Source organism: Alosa pseudoharengus, unplaced genomic scaffold (genome assembly GCF_046254945.1).
Source record: "Alosa pseudoharengus isolate Yale_2024_CS ecotype anadromous, Long Island Sound unplaced genomic scaffold, YU_APseudo_1.1 YU_APseudo_1.1_scf_21, whole genome shotgun sequence".
NCBI classification, from domain to species: domain Eukaryota; kingdom Metazoa; phylum Chordata; class Actinopteri; order Clupeiformes; family Clupeidae; genus Alosa; species Alosa pseudoharengus.
Genome location: NW_027468674.1, coordinates 33,050,554 through 33,069,003, shown reverse-complemented (window position 1 = coordinate 33,069,003; position 18,450 = coordinate 33,050,554). Strand labels below are relative to the sequence as shown.

The window sequence follows — 18,450 nt, the reverse complement described above, 5'->3', positions numbered from 1 at the left end:
GAAATTTGCAGATTATGACATTCTGTTTTTATTCACATTTTACACAACGTCCCAACTTTTTCTGTTTTGGGGTTGCACTTTTGATATACTACTAGCACTGTTTTTGCCATCCAGCTGTTATTGCAAGAGGATAGTGATGGAAAGTGTTTTTTATACTTTTCCTCATTAAATAAGATTTGGTTCAGGTGATCACCCAATCAGTAACTCATTAAGTAGAATGAGGTGTGCTTGTGTTGGAATTCAACAGACACTGAAATTAAATGGCTGTTATACGTGTAGAGATGCTGATTTCAGAAAAATTACAGTGGTGTATACACAGTAAGTGAGACCACAGTAATTTTTTCTGAAATCAGCATTATGATCTCATGTCCGCAGAAATGTAGTTGCAATGCTATTTTGTCATGTCCAAAATACTGCATTCCTGCATATGAACTGCAAGGAATTGATCAAAAATTGCAGTTTTGCAGTCATTTTTGTCTGGGATTTTTGACAAATGAATATAGACTCAACAATAGGATGATATTCAAGAACAATAGGGGTTCATACAGTCTGAATAAAAAGACCCTCTGCCTATTTTGAGTGAAATGGGAGTCATGTAATGTGAAAATAACACCACTATTTTGGCGCCATCCTGTGGTAGAATACGTGGTATGGTGTAATAGTTGCTTATAATGAAAGCATTGTTGTTTAGAGAATAATACTGTCATCTAGACAGGTGTAGACTCTCTTGCCTGGTCCCACTGGTTATCAGTGATGTCAGCCACCACAGTATTGAACTGACCTGGGGAAAGGAGGAGAAAGAGGAACGTGTGGGATCGCCTGAGGAGTGGACATGCTTCACCCTGGAGGAGGAGGATCCCAGAAAGCACAGCTTTGCTGCAGTCTATGTGTAAGTGTAGCCAAAGTCCTTTTTGACAAGTCCCTCCACTCGGCGGCCATATTACAACGCTTTTTGGGCACTCATCGGGCATCCTCTTCGGCAGAAATGCGCGTGCGCAAGGATTCACGACACCAATCTTGCTCCAGCTGCGAGTTCACAACACTTGATTGGCACGATGTCTTCACAACACACGATATGATTGGCTCAATGTATTCACATCACACCACATGATTGGCTCAATGTATTCACATGTCGACGTTTTGCCAAGGATGGGTGGGATATGTGTAGACTACGCCCATATTGGCGTTACAAACTAGCCCCATTCATTTCTATGGAGGATTTTCTGAGTGCTGTCTCCACATTAGAAAGTCTCTGGTGTAGCTGATATGTAAGATTCATTTGCTGGCAAATGAGTAATGCTGACACATAAGGACGGATCTTGGTGTGAGTTGCAGGGCATTCTCATATACTGATATTAATTTCTTCATTTCTCATTTCCAAGAGTTGTTTGTCTGACCACTGTTATTTGTTAGCCCTCAACTACATGATTCTGTCTGTGTGGTCTCAGTGGCTATGGCACACAGCACACGGTGGAAGGTCTGCAGGCCAGCACTCTGTACCGGTTCAGAGTGAAGGCAACACGTCCTTCAGGGGAGACCATCTGTGGGCCCATCCTGACTGCATCAACAGCGCGTGAGTGCAGACAACAACCACACAGCACACTGCTGAACTCAGCCTTGTCTCCTTATGGGAATTAGGTTCAGGAAAACATTTTATAAATGCATACATGCCAACTTCAGTTATATATAGGCTAAACACACACACACACACACACACTCACACTCAGATGTGTGACTGGGTCTGGTAATTGTTTAGGTGAGCCAGTGAATGGCAGGAACCTGCACCAGGCTGTACTGATGAACGATGAGGAGGAGCTGAGCCGAGTGCTGCAGTCCAGGTGAGCACTTCACCCACACTGATCCAAACACCACCCACAATTACCCACACTGATCCAAACACCACCCACAATCGCCCACACTGATCCAAACACCATTCTCAGTCTCTGTGGACGGCTGACTGCACATCACTGCTACTATTAAATCCTGTAAATACAGACAGACACGCAGGGAAAAACATATTGGAATGCAATTGGTCAGTGTATTAGCGTATGAAATGTGTATGTAAAACATACACGTGCCCATATGCCCATATCTCCTGAGTACTTCTGGCTGATGAATGATATTTACTTTTGGAAGGCTGGTAAATGTGGATGTTCCAGATAGACTGGGCTTTACCCCACTGATGGTGGCAGCAATGAGAGGATTCCTAAGGTATCATCACTTTTGTGTTCACTCTGTCAAAAAACGCTCTTGTCTGGTGTGGAATTGTATAAGTATATATACTCTTTTGATCCCGTGAGGGATATTGAAACTGTATTTAAATAATATCTCTATCTGACTTCTCCACAGTCTGGTCCACATGCTGGTGCAGCATGGTGCTGATGTCAACATGACGAATGGCAGTGGGAAGAACAGGTGGGCTCCCATTGGTGCTCTATCTTTAAACAGCCTGCTGCTCATTGCTCGTTCTGCTTTCTTGGCAAATTTCATTGTCCATGCAGGTGTATCCAAAATTATTTGACCTCTCTTGATGGTCTACGTACAATATATTTTTAAATAATCCAGTGAAGCATGTGAGTAATTGCATGGGTGTGTTTGTGTGTGTGTGTGTATGTGTGTGTGTGTGTGTGTATGTGTGTGTGTGTGTGCATGGGTTGCAGTCTGATGCTGGCATGTTTCTGTGGGCACCTGGAGGTGGTGCGGTGCCTGTGTAAGTGTGGCGTGCCGTGGAGCGCCATGGACAGGGCTGGCTGCACAGCACTGCACTGGGCCACAGATGGCGGCCATCTGCCTGTCTTATAGCACCTCTTACAGGACGGCTGCAAGGTCAGACACTTCCCAGGGTCACATCCAGGGCACAACCGCAGAACCGCTTCAGTCACTCAAACTCCAGTAAAAGTCACTTTTCTGCTGTAGCATAAAGATAGCATGACATGGGCAGGTAGATACAGTTCTCTTGCTAATGGAGACCCACAATTTGCTGGCCTGCTTCCCTGGTATAAGAAGCTGGCCTGCTGAGTGCCTTGTTATTTCTGCATGATGAACATGTACATGCAGAGCCACATAATTGGTGTAGTGCCATATAAAACTGTCCATTCCATAATCCATATGTGGCTGTGGATATAGCTTGTATATCCATACGGACACATCACTATCTACATGAGCTGATGTTTTCTTCTGGCCCCCAGGTGGATGTGAGGGACAGTGTGTCCTACTGGACGCCCCTAATGAGGGTGTCAGCTGTCAGTGGGGATGCTGAGATGGCAGCTCTTCTTATCAGAGCTGGAGCAGACGTCAATGTCAGAGACCGCGATGGCAAGACTCCTCTAATGGTATGCACTGCAGATTTAAACGTACCACAGAGTTCAACAAGCACCATGTGTGTAGAAAGCACCATGAAACAAAACCCCTTAATGTGTATGTCACTCTTAAAGGGCACTATTAAGTAGAATTGTTCAATTGATTCAGGCACAATAAAGGGAATAACTGACAGATTAAATTACCAATAGATTAAACAGTCATTAAGGGCCGAGACTGAATTAAAGGCTCCTTAATACACATTAAGGGGTGTTGGTTTGAGCCTTCATATCAAAGGGTCAACATATTAGTTATTGCTGCCCTTGAGGGTTCATTGTGACAGGGATATGATGCAACCCTTTCTAGAAAATCTAGTGTGGTGGTATGTACAAGTAGCTGGAGTTATTTACATGACGTGTGCTTGGCTAATATTGATGGGAGATTGTGTTCACTGAGTCATTGTAGTAGAACAGAACGGTATTACTTGGAAATGCTGGTTACATTTAGGACTAGCTTGTAAAATCTGCCTTATCCTCATAAAGGTAGCAGTGCTAAACAACCATGAAGCATTGGTCAAGCTATTACTGGACAACGGAGCTGATAAGCATGCTAAAAATGGGGTAATGTACAGTTCATGTAGTAATGCATGGAAGCAACTGAAGTTTAGATATCATAACTATATCTTATGTAATGTTATGTAATCTTCATAACTGTATTTATATTTTAAAAAAGTTATTAATTATGATTATTTTACTTCACCATTTTTTTCTTTAGTTTGGATTAGGTGCCATAGAAATGGCGAAGTCTTTTGAGAGAAAGGTAAATGTAAACCAACATATGTTAATTCTTTGGTCTAAATTTCCTCAAGATACAGTGAAGTTCAGATAATGCAGTTGCCCATGTCATATGTGTTGTTTCAGAACATCTTCCGGATGCTCACAGGAAGGATGTTTGATTAGAAGATTATTTACTTGGAAGAATCCTAACATATCAGTGAGACCATTCACCACAAAGCAAAATAGCAGTTTTAACAGCTTTACTAATATATGGAGATCTGATTGTTTAAAATCTGTGCAGACACTGACACCTACATATGGTACATTTTACGCTATTATTTATCAAAGGTTTATTGTACAAAAAGACCTTGATAATGTGTTCACCTGTAACACAGTCAATGAGGATATGAATCCAAGAATAGAAATCCAGCAAGAGAGATGAATACTGGTTCATACAAAATTCAAATAAATGAGTACAAAATGTGAGCAAAGCAAACTTAAGCTAATGCATTACAATTCAAAAGATGTGGCCTTGGTTTCTAATCAATGTAGCAGTGATACATTTGTTTGCAGTCAAGTATTGCTAATTAGATGCAACGGATGAGAGAGAAAGAATAGAGTGAACAAAACCTATTTAAGTCTTTTTACATTGTAAAAACAAAACTTAAACTAAGCCTTGTACCATATGCAGGATATACTGTAGATGATGACATTAGAAAGTGAATTATGAGTTTGAAAACAGTTATTTAAATGAGATACATCAACAAAAAAAAGTAATTGGCACATGAAACAAGTAAACAAACACAATTTGATGTACAATATAGATAGAACAAGCCAGACTCAAGTTTTTGGACATTGCTGGCTCAGAGGCAATGTGCCCAAATCTCAGTGGGCAAGTGTAAGTGCACCTCAGTGCAAACTCTCCCATTAGGCCTGAACCCAGGCTTGCAGGACATACCCCATATGCTGGAGTCCACAGTTGCCCATCAGGTGCTCTGGGGTAGTTGGGGCTTATGGCCAGGAGTGAGAATGGCACCTTGACAGATGGCTGAACAGCCCTCACTACTTTATGCAGACTATTCTGTAACGTATGTAACTTCATCTACAGGTTGTTTTATCTGGTTCTTTCAAATGTAGTGGAACTACCTTGTACTCAAGTGTCTTGTTTATAATTCAGATAATCATCATGTAAAATACCAGTAAAAACGTTGACATTCCATCCATTCTTCATTTTTCTTTTCATACTTTGAGATGTTTTGTTTACAATTACCTCAATGCATGGGTCCTATTTTCAAAGTCATGTTAAATGTAAATACACACATTTTAACATTGTCACAAAATACTTTGTGATTGTGTGTCACTTTTTGAATCAATTCACAGGATGCAGAAAAGTCTGCTCAAGATTGCTGTTGCCTCCCGTTAATCCTTCATCTCCCAAATACTGTAGTGATTCTCCCACACATAAAGCTGCAAACGTCCCTTCCATTTCAAATCCAGTTTACTCGACCTAACATCTTTTTTTATCCGCATCTCTCCAGATGGCCCACTAATGAGAGCACTGAATCCTCTCCTGATAAAACAGAACAGTATACACAACGCAAGCAAACAGACCAAGATGTAGGAGGAGAGATTCAAATCAAACCCAAATGCTACAATTAGAAAGTGTCTACCACAGTGCACTGTGCTGAAATAAATACAGGACATAAATAACTTTACATGTACCTGAGCATGTACTCATAGCACCGTTATGAGAGAGAGCACCAAGGGGTCGGCCCTGCGCCACCCCAGAGTTTCAGGACTCAGACACAATGCATGTCTTTCAAGGGCAGAAGTTTTTAGGCTATAGTGCAAAAGAAGTCTTTTTGTCCCTCCAGGGCATCCATCCCTTGTGTCAAAGGCCTCAGCTGTATTTCACTCCACCAATGATGTGAGGTTTTGGCAGTGTTGGAGGCTGCTTGGGAAGAGGTCTGGAAGGAGAGATGAGATAAAACAGTTAGACCACAGCATAGTTGAATTTCCACAGTACAAGTTTGAACGTGCATTATTTTCTGCTACCTTCATATGTCATCCATCCATCACTCCTTACTTAGTGAAATATTACTACCTGACAACACTGATTTGCAGATAAAGTGGTGATAAATGTCAGAGGGATATTTAAAATTCTCCAAACCCTAAATATTTCCAGGTAGTCATTACATTTGGAATGAACAGTAACTATGCATGCATACCTGCCAAATAATCATTATAGTAAGTAAGGAGGTGGTGGTGCTGGACTCGGGTGGGGAATGAGAGTGGTGGTCAGGGTCACCTGGTTGGATGAGGGAGTAGAGGCACTGGTCTGTGGACCCCGGGCACAGGTCCTCTCACAGGGAGCGGGACGGGCAGGGGCATGCGGGCGCTGGAGGGACTGCGCATCACACGGGCCGTCCTGCCCAGAGGGTCAGCAGGCAAAGGCTTCTGGGGAGGACTGGGCTTCTCCAGCTCCTACATGGAGAACAGCAGCACAAGTTTAGTAGCAGCCAGTGTGTAGCACTATGTAAAATATGTACATTATCCTAGGGAAACTTTACTTTAGCAAGTACGGAATAACATGACCCCAAGTTGGTGAGGATTCTACAATTTGAATATTATTCTTTGTGGCATACACTCATTGAAGTTTGCCTCGCTAAGCAAATAGTTTTAGCTTACGTAAAAAAGCCAAACTGGGTCACCTCTGCATCTGTCTGCTGACACAGGATGTTCTATTGTGCCAGACTGACAAACAGTCTCACAGTAAAAGTTAATAAAATTCATGTAGTTCTCACACCTATGCCCTATTTAAGTAAATGAAAACAAAATTCAGTACAAAATGCCTTTTGTGAGTTATGTACTGTATAATTGTGATGTATTATCATGTAAAATAAAAAATACATAACACACTTCAAATATATTTTGATATAAACATTTGTATCTAAAATAGATGTTGACATTTGTTTTATGAGATATAAATGATCATGTGGATGTTGTTTTGAATTTCTCTCCAAAAGCAAGGGAGTTCATTGAAAAACCCAACTTGAGTCATCATTTATGTATATATATCATATATTGAACAATCTCATTTAGCAGACTATAGTACAGAGGTAATTTCTAACAAGATACAGTATAACCTATATGTAGACAGAATAGATTCTAAAGTTTTGGAGATACAACCATAACATCAACCATATTGTTAAATGTGTCACCCATGAAGACCACCACAGCAATGGCAGTCCATGAGTTGCCTCTGCTGCAGGTGTCCATAGACAACGCCTGCATCTGAGATCAGACAGCAATGAGTTTAAACTCTCAGTGATAACTGCTCAGAAGAGCCAACCAATAAGCACTATTTCTGCCTCGACTGTTTTAAGAAACTATCCAAGACACTACCTTATGATCAGAATAATGCAAAAAGAACATACAACTTTTAAAAGCCATCAAAGCCAAAGACCTTGATACAGTATAGCAATGTTATGACTAGCACTGATTGTGTATCGATTTGGTGCTGTCAGATGCAAACTCATAGTTTATAATCCACACTGACCAACAGGGGGCAGTCTAAGGCAGTGTTTTGCAGTCTGCAGGAGTGGCGTGCTGTGCTGCATGTACTGCTGTATCTCCTGTTGCCTAGGCAGCAGCAGCGGCCCGACGGGCATGTGATGAGGGGCCGTCATGTGTTCCTAATCTAGTGCAGGAGGATGAGGTAATGATGAGCGCCTGCTACCTACTTCACATCTGTTCCCTATTCAGAGAGGGAGGGAGGGCTGGGAGAAAGAGAGAGAGAGAGAGAGGGAGCCCTTTCCAACCTTCTCCACAGGGAGAGAGCCAAAGCTCCACAGAGCTCCCCGCCCAAACCCCCTCTGACACGACGCAGGGCTCCAAACATGATTACACACTCGGATTCAGAGGTGCCTGTGCTGCCAGACTCCTTTTCCCCATGTAGAAAACCATGTCATGGCTCCATCCTGTGAAAGTTTGGCCTTTGCCATGTGAAGACAATGTGATGTCTGGAGTATACCCCTCACAAGACATTCACACACATGTGGTGGGGAAATTGGGATGGTCTGCAAAATAGCTTATGGTCATTTTCAATGGTCAGCAATATTGATTCCAATCATTTCAGCATCCTGAGGGAACAACATGGATGGGAACATATGAGAAGTCATTATGAACGATCAAACCATGCACAAGGGTAAGATTTCACGAGTTTCTGACAGAACTCTTTGCCGCTGAGCTTGAAAAAAGAATCTTTGAAACCCCCCAGACCCACTTTAAGAGAATGGTAATAGCACACCATTACAAGAGCCAATTTAAAGCTCATGAAGAGGAATGTTTTTGTAAGAGATACGCCTATTATTATGGTGGATTAGTGAGCAGAAGGTGCTGATGCTGAGTAAACAGCTCTCAGACCCCCCACACTCCAGATGATGTCAGCTCTCGCTGGACGCTCCGAGTGCTCCTCGCTAACAACGGCATGAAAAGAAAAAGAGTTGGTTCGAGGTAATGCTGCCTGGGGACGTCTGTTTTGGAAAAATCTCATTAAAACTCTGGAAGGGGTACGGCATATACAGTAACTCATCCACACAGTCATAGTTAAAACATTGTCACCCACTCGCTGCCAATTTATCCAGCACAGACTTGTTTTTGAAAAGGCTTGTCCGTGTCCAGCCTGCCTCGGTGCAGCTTCACTGCTGCTTCCTTCACATGGTACGGAGAGCAAAACGCTGTGCAGGGGGTCCACTGTCAAAATGACTGGGCTCCAGCACCTCTCTTTGGGCTTTCAGGGGGAGACCCTGTAACGCAGGCACTGCCAAGCAGCTGCTCCTCCACTGGCAGATGTGCCCTGATAACAGGCTCAGAACATGTGTATTAAGAGAAACAGCTGGCTGGGGAGGCTTCCCATCTATGGGCTTGGGCCTAAAACATGATGAATGCCAAACACACACCTACATACCCTCCACACATACCTGACATGCCAATTACGTCTCTTGATTAGCTATTCATTATAGTGTCAGGTGGAGCCTTTCGGATATCGGAATTAAGATCCAGGGTCAAGCTGTGTTGAAGACTTGGACCTCTTCACCCAGGCCTTTTAATTTCATCAAATCCCTACCTGGGGTCTAATTAGCCTGATGTTTCTGAGTGGTGTCAGCGGCCTGACCTCTGCTGACCCGTCCTGCTGCTGCGTCTCCAACCCTCCCTCCCTCTCTCACCCCATCACTCTGTTTGGAGCTGTGATACACTCACAGAGGTGCTGTCTGCTCTTTATTTAGGGAGCTAATGAGAGCTGCCAGACACGCTGAGCTCAACCCCTGTGTCTCTAGAACATTGTATAAGCATCATGTATTTAAATATATTTAAATGTTATGCATAGGTGTTCCTAAAGGTGCAGACAATAACTTTGACAATAACAAAAAAAATTGAAATGCTTCTATACCTAGTAATGACATCATGACAGCATCAAGGTCCAGTAATGTTGTATTTTACTTTGAAGTTATTGTGCCTTTATGTCTAGAGTCTAGAGAGATTCTGAACCATTTTGTGGCCAATACACTTGTTCGACTTTGATGAATTCAATATTTTCTTTTTCCAATATGCAGCAGCCTTAAAAACACATTCCACGTGATATATAACTCTCAAGGGCTTCTGAGAAATTACAGGTCCATATGAATATTTAGAGCACAATATGTTTCAGCCTAGCGCGCCTGCTATTGCATTTACCATAAAGGTGGCAGTGTGTTCACAGAGCCATTTATCCTCCTCAGGATGCACGTAACTTCATCAAGCTCTCTGCAGCTCTCCGAGCCCATTTCAAAAGGTCTGCTTCATCTGGCAGGCGCGCGAGAGCAATGGCAGCGCTTTGTGCTCAGTGGGCACTGCTGAATCTGATATTCAGGCATATTAGATTGGGCCTGGATTATTGCACCTTCCTCATCCTGGCAATATTGCCTTTCCGCTGGGCTGCCTTGCTTAGCTGTCATGTTCATTATGTTGGTCGGTTTACATGCTGGAAGAGGGACAAGCTCTCTCGCCCTGGGCTGACCCGAGGGGTTAAGCTGGTGTGATTTTTACTGGACTGTGAGGAGCTGTCGACACACACATGGCTTTATAGGACAGGCGAGACTCACCCCCCCCCCCCCCCCCACTCCCCTTCATCCAAATCATGACCGCACGCCACACAACGGTGTTCATATTAAATACCACTGACAGAGAGTCCATATTAAAAACCACAAGCCGAATGCTCATGCGAAACATGAAGGCGCCTTTGTGGTGGAGACGTAATAAAACAATTCTTGCATGGGACCGTAGCACAGTCGCAAACCGATGGGTCACCTTTCAAAGGACCGAAGGTGAACGGTTTCTCAGTCTAGACTCCAGAGGGACAGGGGCCAGGAACTTACCATGACCATCCTGCAGGACGGCTGCCGCTGAGGGCCCCCGCGGAAGGAGGCGCCCCGAGGGGGGGCCTGGAGGTGGACGCGGGGCGGCAGCAGAGCCCGGTGAGGAGGGGGCACCGGCGGGGAGATGGTCAGGGTCAGTGCCACGGGCAAGGGGTGGCTCAGGTGCACGGGCGGGCACTGCGGCAACTGACGCAAGTTATGAGATGCAACCACTGCTTCAGGACCCAGGTGAGGTGGCTGAGAGAGGGAGAGGTAGAGAGAGGGAGAGAGAGAGAGAGAGAGAAAGAGGGGGGAGAGATTTTCATTACTGCCTGCACAATGCACATAATTGCAAACATTTGTCCATATAATAAATGTGTCTGCATACTATGTCTGCAGACACATTTATTAACACGCATGCATGGCTGTGTAAATGCTGCTCTTCAGGTCTGGGTAATGTATTTATGTGCCTGAAAATGTGAACTAGGAGACAACAAAACAGCATGGCTGAGACTACGCTACGTTGAGGGGTGGAATGGACACGACGTCCAGCAGCAGGACGCCGCGGGAGATGAGAGGAGATGAATCGGGCAGTTTCCCCAGTGTGAGACGGACGGCGCTAATCGGCACGTCCTCTCCACATTCGCTCTTCCTGCCGCTCGCTTCACGCCACATAAATCACACACTCCTCCGGCTCCCACCCAGACGCGCCATAAACACACAGATCACCTGAGACCAGCGGACCTCACACACACACACACACACACACACACACACACACATGCTGACCCCTAGCCAAACAGGCCATATCCAGTCAGAGTGCCACAGATAGAGACCAGTGGGAGGGAGAGAGAGATCTTGACAACTGCCCAAGTGGAAAATGACCTCACCTGCACCCGGCTTACATCAAACAGGCCTACATCCTTTCTGCTCACCAGCACAGCCAACCCAACACCCAACGAGAACCAGATGCTGCTGCTGCTGGTAACACAAAACACACAACGGACCTCTCCATTCCCCTCCCCCTCTCCACACACACTTCACAAATGGACCACAGATTGCTTACGTGCATGTGCCAACCACACATAGACACACACACACGCACACACACACACACACACACACACACACACACACACACACACACACACACGTGCATGTAAGCACTCACTGATCCACTCGCACAACTTTCATACATACATGCAGAAAGTTCTACAACACCAACATGCGCCAGCTCTGTGTACACAAACACAATGGAGCTCTTCCAATTAGCCTCCCGTGGCTCTATCAGTCAGCGCTGGGCTCCCATGCAGCCAGTGAAAAGCCCCCCCGCCGAGCACTTCCCTTTACTGCATGCTCACTGGCCGTGCTAAACCGCCACTCGCCTTTGATTGTCAGCTTAAGCTGGTTTGGCTAACAATAAACCCTCTTATTAATACTCCTGCTGGGCGACAACTGCAGATACATCAATTACTGCCCTCATCCAGCTCTTGGATCTCTCTCGTGTCCTTTCATTGTCTTTTCCGGCTCTATTTCCATCCTCTGTGTGCAGGAGAGAAAACAGGTGTGGATTGGTGTTCTGTATCTGCAAACAGGACCTACTTTCTTGAGCTGCTCGGCTCGAATTGACGCATGAAACGATTTAATGAGAAGCAACAACGATACTGTTTCCCTCTGAAAATGAGAGACACACATTTTATGTGCCGCTTGATGTGATAATAGGACCTGATTACATCATCATAATTTATATGCCTGATTCATATGCAGCCACAAAGATGTGTGTGTGATGGTGTGTTTGTTTGTTTGTCACATTTGCGTGTGAATGCGCAGAAAGTGTGAGAGAAAAGGAAGACAAAAAAAAACTGACAGGCAAACACACACCTTGTATATGCTGCCACTGTGTGGTTTGACGGGAGGCTGGCGCGGCGAAGACGTCCGGCACACGGAGTGTGGGTGAGTTGGACTGGACGGCCTGTTCGGCCCCACAGACCTGCGGAGAAATGAAACATATTCAGCCTGTCAACTCAATGCTTGTGGGCGGTAGCTTTATATTTCAACATTAGCATAGTGATGCTGTTTCATCAAGGGCCCTCAGCCTGGTTACTCACAGGAATCCGATGAATTATGAGCTATTCAGGTTAATTGAGATAATTTGAGTAACTGTATCAGGGCTTAATCGGTCTCATTTATATACTGGAGAGTGTACCTCATTCAGCTCATTAGTCTTGGGTGGGTAATTAGGTAAAATAAAAAAAAATGCAAATTAGAGATTCTCCTGGTCAATTAAACCCCAATAATAAGATTAATTGGTTGTAGTAACGGTACCCCTGAGGGCAGGTGAGAGAAACAGTGAGTTATAGTGTGAGAAGCTTGGTGTGATGTGGTGTAGGCTGCAGTCAGTGCAGAGGAGTGGGGTGATGGCTGGAGAACTGTACCTCAGCTTCTCAATGGTGTTCTTCTTGTTGGTAAAGAGCAGGCTGACCAGGGTCTTCCTCTTGATGCAGGCGAAGATGCCGACTCCCACCAGACACAGGAAGGCCACCAGGATGCCCAGCGTCAAAGCCCCATTGTCTGGTCAGAGACGAGGGTGGGAAACGGTCAGAAAAAGCAACATCTGAACATGGACTACTCCATGGAGGAACATTTTATGCACAGGTGCAAAAGTGCACTGTGAAAAACACTGGAAATGACCCATCATTTCATTAGCAGTTTGAACTGACTGAACTTACTGATTATCTATACTGACCGCCACACTGATTGACTGTCTAATCAATAAGCTGGCTAAGCATACCTGCGATTCTCATAGGTCCGCTGTCCACACTGCCTCCGAAGCCGGCCTTATCACAGAAAGGAGGAGCCCAGTGGGCCTCACAGTGACAGTTCTTATTGTTGTTACAAACCTGTGGAGAGACACGGAGCAGCGATGAGAGACTTCACACATTCTCATTATCACAGCTGGACACAACAATCCTTCAGAAAAGCGCTGATTCACCAACACACCACACCGTGTGTGGACAGTTTAGATTATGACATGGAAAAGTTGCTGGTTGGGTGTACTTCAGCCTCTGGTGGAAAGTTGAAATGGAGAGACCATAATGATGATGATTAAGAATAACAATGTGTCATAATTGTCAACGATACACTTGAGCTTTTACTTGGCCTACATTGTTTGCAATCAACTAGAGCAGTCTCTCAAACAACCACATACTGTAGCTTTGACACATAAAGCAAAAGCGTCTCCCAACAAGAGGACATTCTGAGGTACAGGTCCAAGAATAGAGCGGGCAAGTGAGTGAGAGTTGAGTTCAGGCCAGCAGGACGCCACGCGGCCACAGCCGACAGCTGCAGATGGGAGCGAACACGCCCCATTACCCATGTGGCATAACACAGAGCGCCAACCTCCCCGCAGTCACGCCGACAACCTGTTTCCACATGGCCACAGACCCCTGACCAGTGTAAAACAACTCCGTCTCTTCTTCTCTCCTTTTCTCATCCCCTCTTCTCGTTTTTTTTTTCTATGAAAAAATAACAGACAACATCCCAGAGAATCCTCGCTGCACTGTGGCAAGGACTGGGCCCGGCAGGAATCCCCTTGTGAGGTAATGAAGAGCAGCTGTGAGTCCCGCCGCCAGGCGAACATCTTGATCCGATGTGGAGAGAAGAGGAGACTCGGCCCTGGTGTCTTTAATAGACAAGCTCTTCAAAAAGCCCTTTAAAACAAAACGGAGCAGCTGGAAACAAACCAGCTTGGATTTGGAGTCGCCGGAAGGAGGTCTGAGTTTGGCAAAGATGTTTAGATGTTCTGAGAAATGTTTCCCATTCGTGCTCTGGTCCAGGTCATAGATTGTCAGCGATACAGTATGGACAGTTCATTCATTGCATGTTTACACTTCTATATATCATGTATCCAAATGTTTTCTTTCTTTGTTTTTTCTGTCTGCGTTTAGTCTGTCAGTACAGACCTGGCTTACTTGAAACAAGTGGCAACGATGGAGCCATAACTATTCACTACCATCAAATCAGGAGGCCAATCCTGTTCTCTTGAAGCTAGCGCTGAAGCAGGGATTTTGACATCAGATGACTTTGGATAAGAATGAAATCAAAAAGCCCTGGAGTCTTTGGCAAAGAAAACTTTTAAATTCAGTCTGGTAATATTACATAGTAAGTCAATATTACACTCTCCTGGCTGCCACAAATCATTGGTCCCACAAGGGTAACTCATTGAGGCGTGAAAATACTTTTTCATTTCAGGCCAATGACGCCAACACATATAGGTGAAATATACTTGATTGTGAAATGCCGAGTGTTCAAATCTCCAGCAGTGACGGAGGGATATATTTCCACAGCTTGTCTTCACATTTCACCGCATTTCTGGACAAGGACGAGTGGCTTGGAGTCAAAGTATGATGAATAGCACCTTAAGCTGAACACAAATGAAGCCATTACACCTAATTGATTGAATCTTTCAGGAGCCTGAAAGATTGATTGTGTAGCATTGTAGCTCTTACCGTACATCACACCACGCTGACTACATAATAGCCCAGAAGGCAGCCTGTGCGACTGTGGATGTGCGCGTGTATGTATAAGTGTGTGTCTCTCTCTCTTTTTATGTGTGTGTGTGTGTGTGTGTGTGTGTGTGTCTGTCTGTCTCTGTGTCTGTGTCTGTGAGGTGTGCTGCTCTGCCAAAGCTTATTCTAAAGGGAATTAGAACAGCACTTGTACTTGGGGCAGAATCATGCCCTTAACTGCTGGCTGGAAGGTAGGTTCCATGTTGTAGTTGGAATGGTGGCAGTCAGGAGAGAGGGACTGGATCTGGAACACTGGTCCTTGAACCTCAATCAGGGGAAGCACGGGGGGGGGGGGGGGGGGGGCTCTCCTGCACCCTCACAAGAGGTCCACTGACCCCACCTCAAGCTGCTTCATGGCTCTCTGGCGCCGTCCACACGACAACCGTGTAACAGGAAAAAAGTGTTTTTTCAAAGCATTCCGTTGTCGTGTGGACGGCCCCTTACAGTCCTGATTTGCCCATGCGAGAGATGGGGTTAATGAAGGGTCGCAGGTGTGTGTGTGTGTGTGTGTGTGTGTGTGTGTGTGTGTGTGTGTGTGTGTGTGTGTGTGTGTGTGTGTGTGTGTGTGTGCGGCGACTCACTCACCCCCCGCCCGCTGCACTTCTCGGAACACTGGTGGACGCCAAAGACGCTGACATTCTGGCACTGGCGGTTCAGGCACATCTAGGGAGCGCAGAACAAGAGGAGACATGCAGGCTCATAAATATAGATTCAGCACCTCGGCGCGACACAAACACTCCTCATCGCAACATGATGGATGAAGTGCGAAGTCCCCGAGACCTCCCCACGCCTGTTATCTTTGGAGAAGCATGTGTCAGTAGATCAACTCCTTCAGTTATTAACAGAGCTGCCTGACATCATTAATAAGCGCGGCACCAAGTGGTTTCACTGACAACATGGCCTCCAGGAGGCTGTGGTTTTGGGTTCTGTTTTTGGAGCACTCCACCCAGATGAAATAAAAACCTCTGACAAGGACCTAACTCCATCCACGTGCGGCAGAGGGGCCCAGCTGTGGGGTGGGAGGATGCCTTGACTAGGGCGGGGGGGGGGGGGGGGACACAGAAACAATCTGCTGAATGTGTACACTGCCTGCCCTCCACAGCAGGCCTAGAGAGCAGGTCTCTCTGCAGTGAGGATGCCAGCAGGCAGGGGAGGATGCAGGCTGAGCCGTGGCACAGACACACTGAGCGGCAGCTCCACTAAACACAACCACATCTGAGCAATGCGCTGATGTCACTCGCTTCGCCGGTACTTTCCGCCGTCGCTGCTCTGCGTTAGCGCCAGTAAAAATGAGGGCATTCTCTGGCACCCCACCGGACATCTGTGGCCGTGGCACCCTTCAGAGGAGTCTTGTTAAACTGGCCCGCCAACACGTGACGGACTGACACAACAAGAATGATGCAGAAGAATTTTCCTGGAGATTTATTGTATATTTATTTTACTCTTCATGACATGTTTTGATGAGAGACTGTGAGGGACTGAACAAACAGAGGGGAGATTCAGGCTGACAAGTAGAACATTCTAGTTCTGCTGCTAGTTCAGAAGAGATGGAAAAGGAGGAGTTTTTCTAGTTTTTCTTCTGTTCGGTTCGGTTCTATGGGCCCTCAAACACACTTACCATGCTGTCTCCACACTTGGTTCCGGTCAGCACTAGGCCAGGGTCGGGCATGTCGTCCCCCAAGTAGACGTGCGTTCCCCTGCACAGGATACGTCCTCCTGCCTGCAGAGGGATGTTGGTCTCGATGGACACAGCATTCGTACCAATCACCGGCCGATTGGCTCCACCTTGGCACTGGATTTTACCACATTTCGCATCCCTGTGGCACAAACCAATCCCCCAGTTACATGTAGTCGCCGCCTTCTACAGAATTTAGGCTCCTACTAACGCAGTGTCTTTTATAACCCACATGAACCAACGCCATTCAATCTTGTCTCAGGATTTGAAATTGATTGCCAAATCAACAACTTAGTTAAATGACAATTTCAACAAAATCAACAACCCAGTAAACAGGGCTATTTTTGTCAGGGGATAATTGCTGTTTACACATGAGAAAAGTTTTCTCATGGCACCGGGGATGGGAGCTGAGCTCTCTCCAGACAAGCTTTAGCGAGGGGCTGACTGTGAGGTCTTTGTGTGCCTGTAATCAAGGCTCTCTTCTCCTCCCCATCCACTCCTGTCATTAGAGCAATTACATCAATCAACACAGTCCACTAAGCGTTTAATGCATCTGTGATCCAAGGACAATTAAAGAAATGTTTTGCAAGTGCTAACTCTCCATGCAAATGAGCACAACATTGTTAATAGCTTGTTTAGTAATGACTTGCCACCTCCTACGCAATCTTGTTATCTTTTGTGTTGCTCTCTCAGAAAACACTCAGTTGTAGAGAGCGAAAGAGAGGAACAGGGAGAAGGAGGAGAGGAAAAAGGAAGCTTTCAGAGTGAAAGACAAACATGAGGGAGGGAAATGTCTTACGGAGCTTCGCATTTGGCAAAGGATCCCTTGGAGTCCTTTCCACAGTTCCCATATGGGTCTCCGGCTGAGTTCACCCTCACAAAGCAGATCCCTGGAGCTGCCTTAGCACCTAAAGGACACACCAAGCACCAACAGACTTGAGCAACCACACTTGATAAACTTGAATAAACCACACAGCCTAAAACACACACTCTCTCCCTCAAACACACACACACGCACACACACACACACACACACACACACACACACACACACACACACACACACACACACACTAGCGCAGGCACACACACACAAATCACATACAGTAACATTCACAGAGCTCACTGTTTAATAAGCTGCAGTGCAGTCTCTCCTGGCCACTTGTCACCCATGTAGCCATTCAGAGGCACATGGGCTCAGTACAGTGGCACACACATGCTGAAGGCTGAAGCATGGAAATCCCTCTGCATGCTCAGCGCAGTGCATCATGGGATGTTCATAATGAAACGTTTCTTCAACTAGACTTTTCCACGGCTCCAGTGGAATATAAACAGTACAAAACCATTGGAATGGGCCTGGTCTCTCTTTTCAAAGTTATTACTTAAGAAAAGTCTGTGATCCATGTGGATTTCAGCCACTTTTCCTCCTCTCCTTCTCTCTAACAGTGCCGAGCAGGAGACCCACCTTGGCCCCACAGGGTGATGCACTGCTGTTCGTGGGTCTGGCAGATGCCGTTGTAGCAGTAGCCGTCGACATTATGGCAGGCGTGACCATCGTGCAGATAGACATTGGCAGGACAGTGGGGACTGGCACCAGTGCAGAACTCAGGCAGGTCACAGGAGTTGCTGGACTCTCGGCAGGGCGTGCCCGCTGGCTTCAGCTACAGTGAGACAGAGACACACAGACAAAGAGGGAGAATAGAGAACAGAGGGTGAGGATGGCTTTTCTTGTCTATACA

At 45.8% G+C, this 18,450-nt stretch overlaps 2 protein-coding genes across 2 annotated transcripts in view; one reads left to right on the top strand and one right to left on the bottom strand.

The window, feature by feature from the left end:
- The first annotated feature begins 217 nt into the window (after positions 1-217).
- Positions 218-4,219, top strand: fank1 (fibronectin type III and ankyrin repeat domains 1). Its single transcript, XM_076298834.1, is given in 10 exon segments — positions 218-222; positions 752-889; positions 1,449-1,573; positions 1,757-1,838; positions 2,137-2,211; positions 2,350-2,415; positions 2,661-2,826; positions 3,189-3,332; positions 3,840-3,917; positions 4,072-4,219. Coding segments are annotated over 10 exon segments (993 nt in total). The 3' UTR covers positions 4,186-4,219.
- A 135-nt stretch (positions 4,220-4,354) lies between these two features.
- The window catches only part of adam12a (ADAM metallopeptidase domain 12a), a 77,066-nt gene continuing 62,970 nt past the window's right edge, over positions 4,355-18,450 (bottom strand). The window contains exons 14-23 of the mRNA XM_076298677.1: positions 18,177-18,372; positions 17,511-17,619; positions 16,655-16,853; positions 15,622-15,699; positions 13,260-13,368; positions 12,904-13,039; positions 12,350-12,458; positions 10,490-10,726; positions 6,382-6,557; positions 4,355-6,040 (exon numbers count right to left, since the gene is read on the bottom strand). Of these exons, the coding sequence (XP_076154792.1) occupies positions 5,974-6,040; positions 6,382-6,557; positions 10,490-10,726; positions 12,350-12,458; positions 12,904-13,039; positions 13,260-13,368; positions 15,622-15,699; positions 16,655-16,853; positions 17,511-17,619; positions 18,177-18,372 (1,416 nt within the window). The 3' untranslated portion in view covers positions 4,355-5,973. The remainder of the gene's footprint in view (positions 6,041-6,381; positions 6,558-10,489; positions 10,727-12,349; positions 12,459-12,903; positions 13,040-13,259; positions 13,369-15,621; positions 15,700-16,654; positions 16,854-17,510; positions 17,620-18,176; positions 18,373-18,450) is intronic.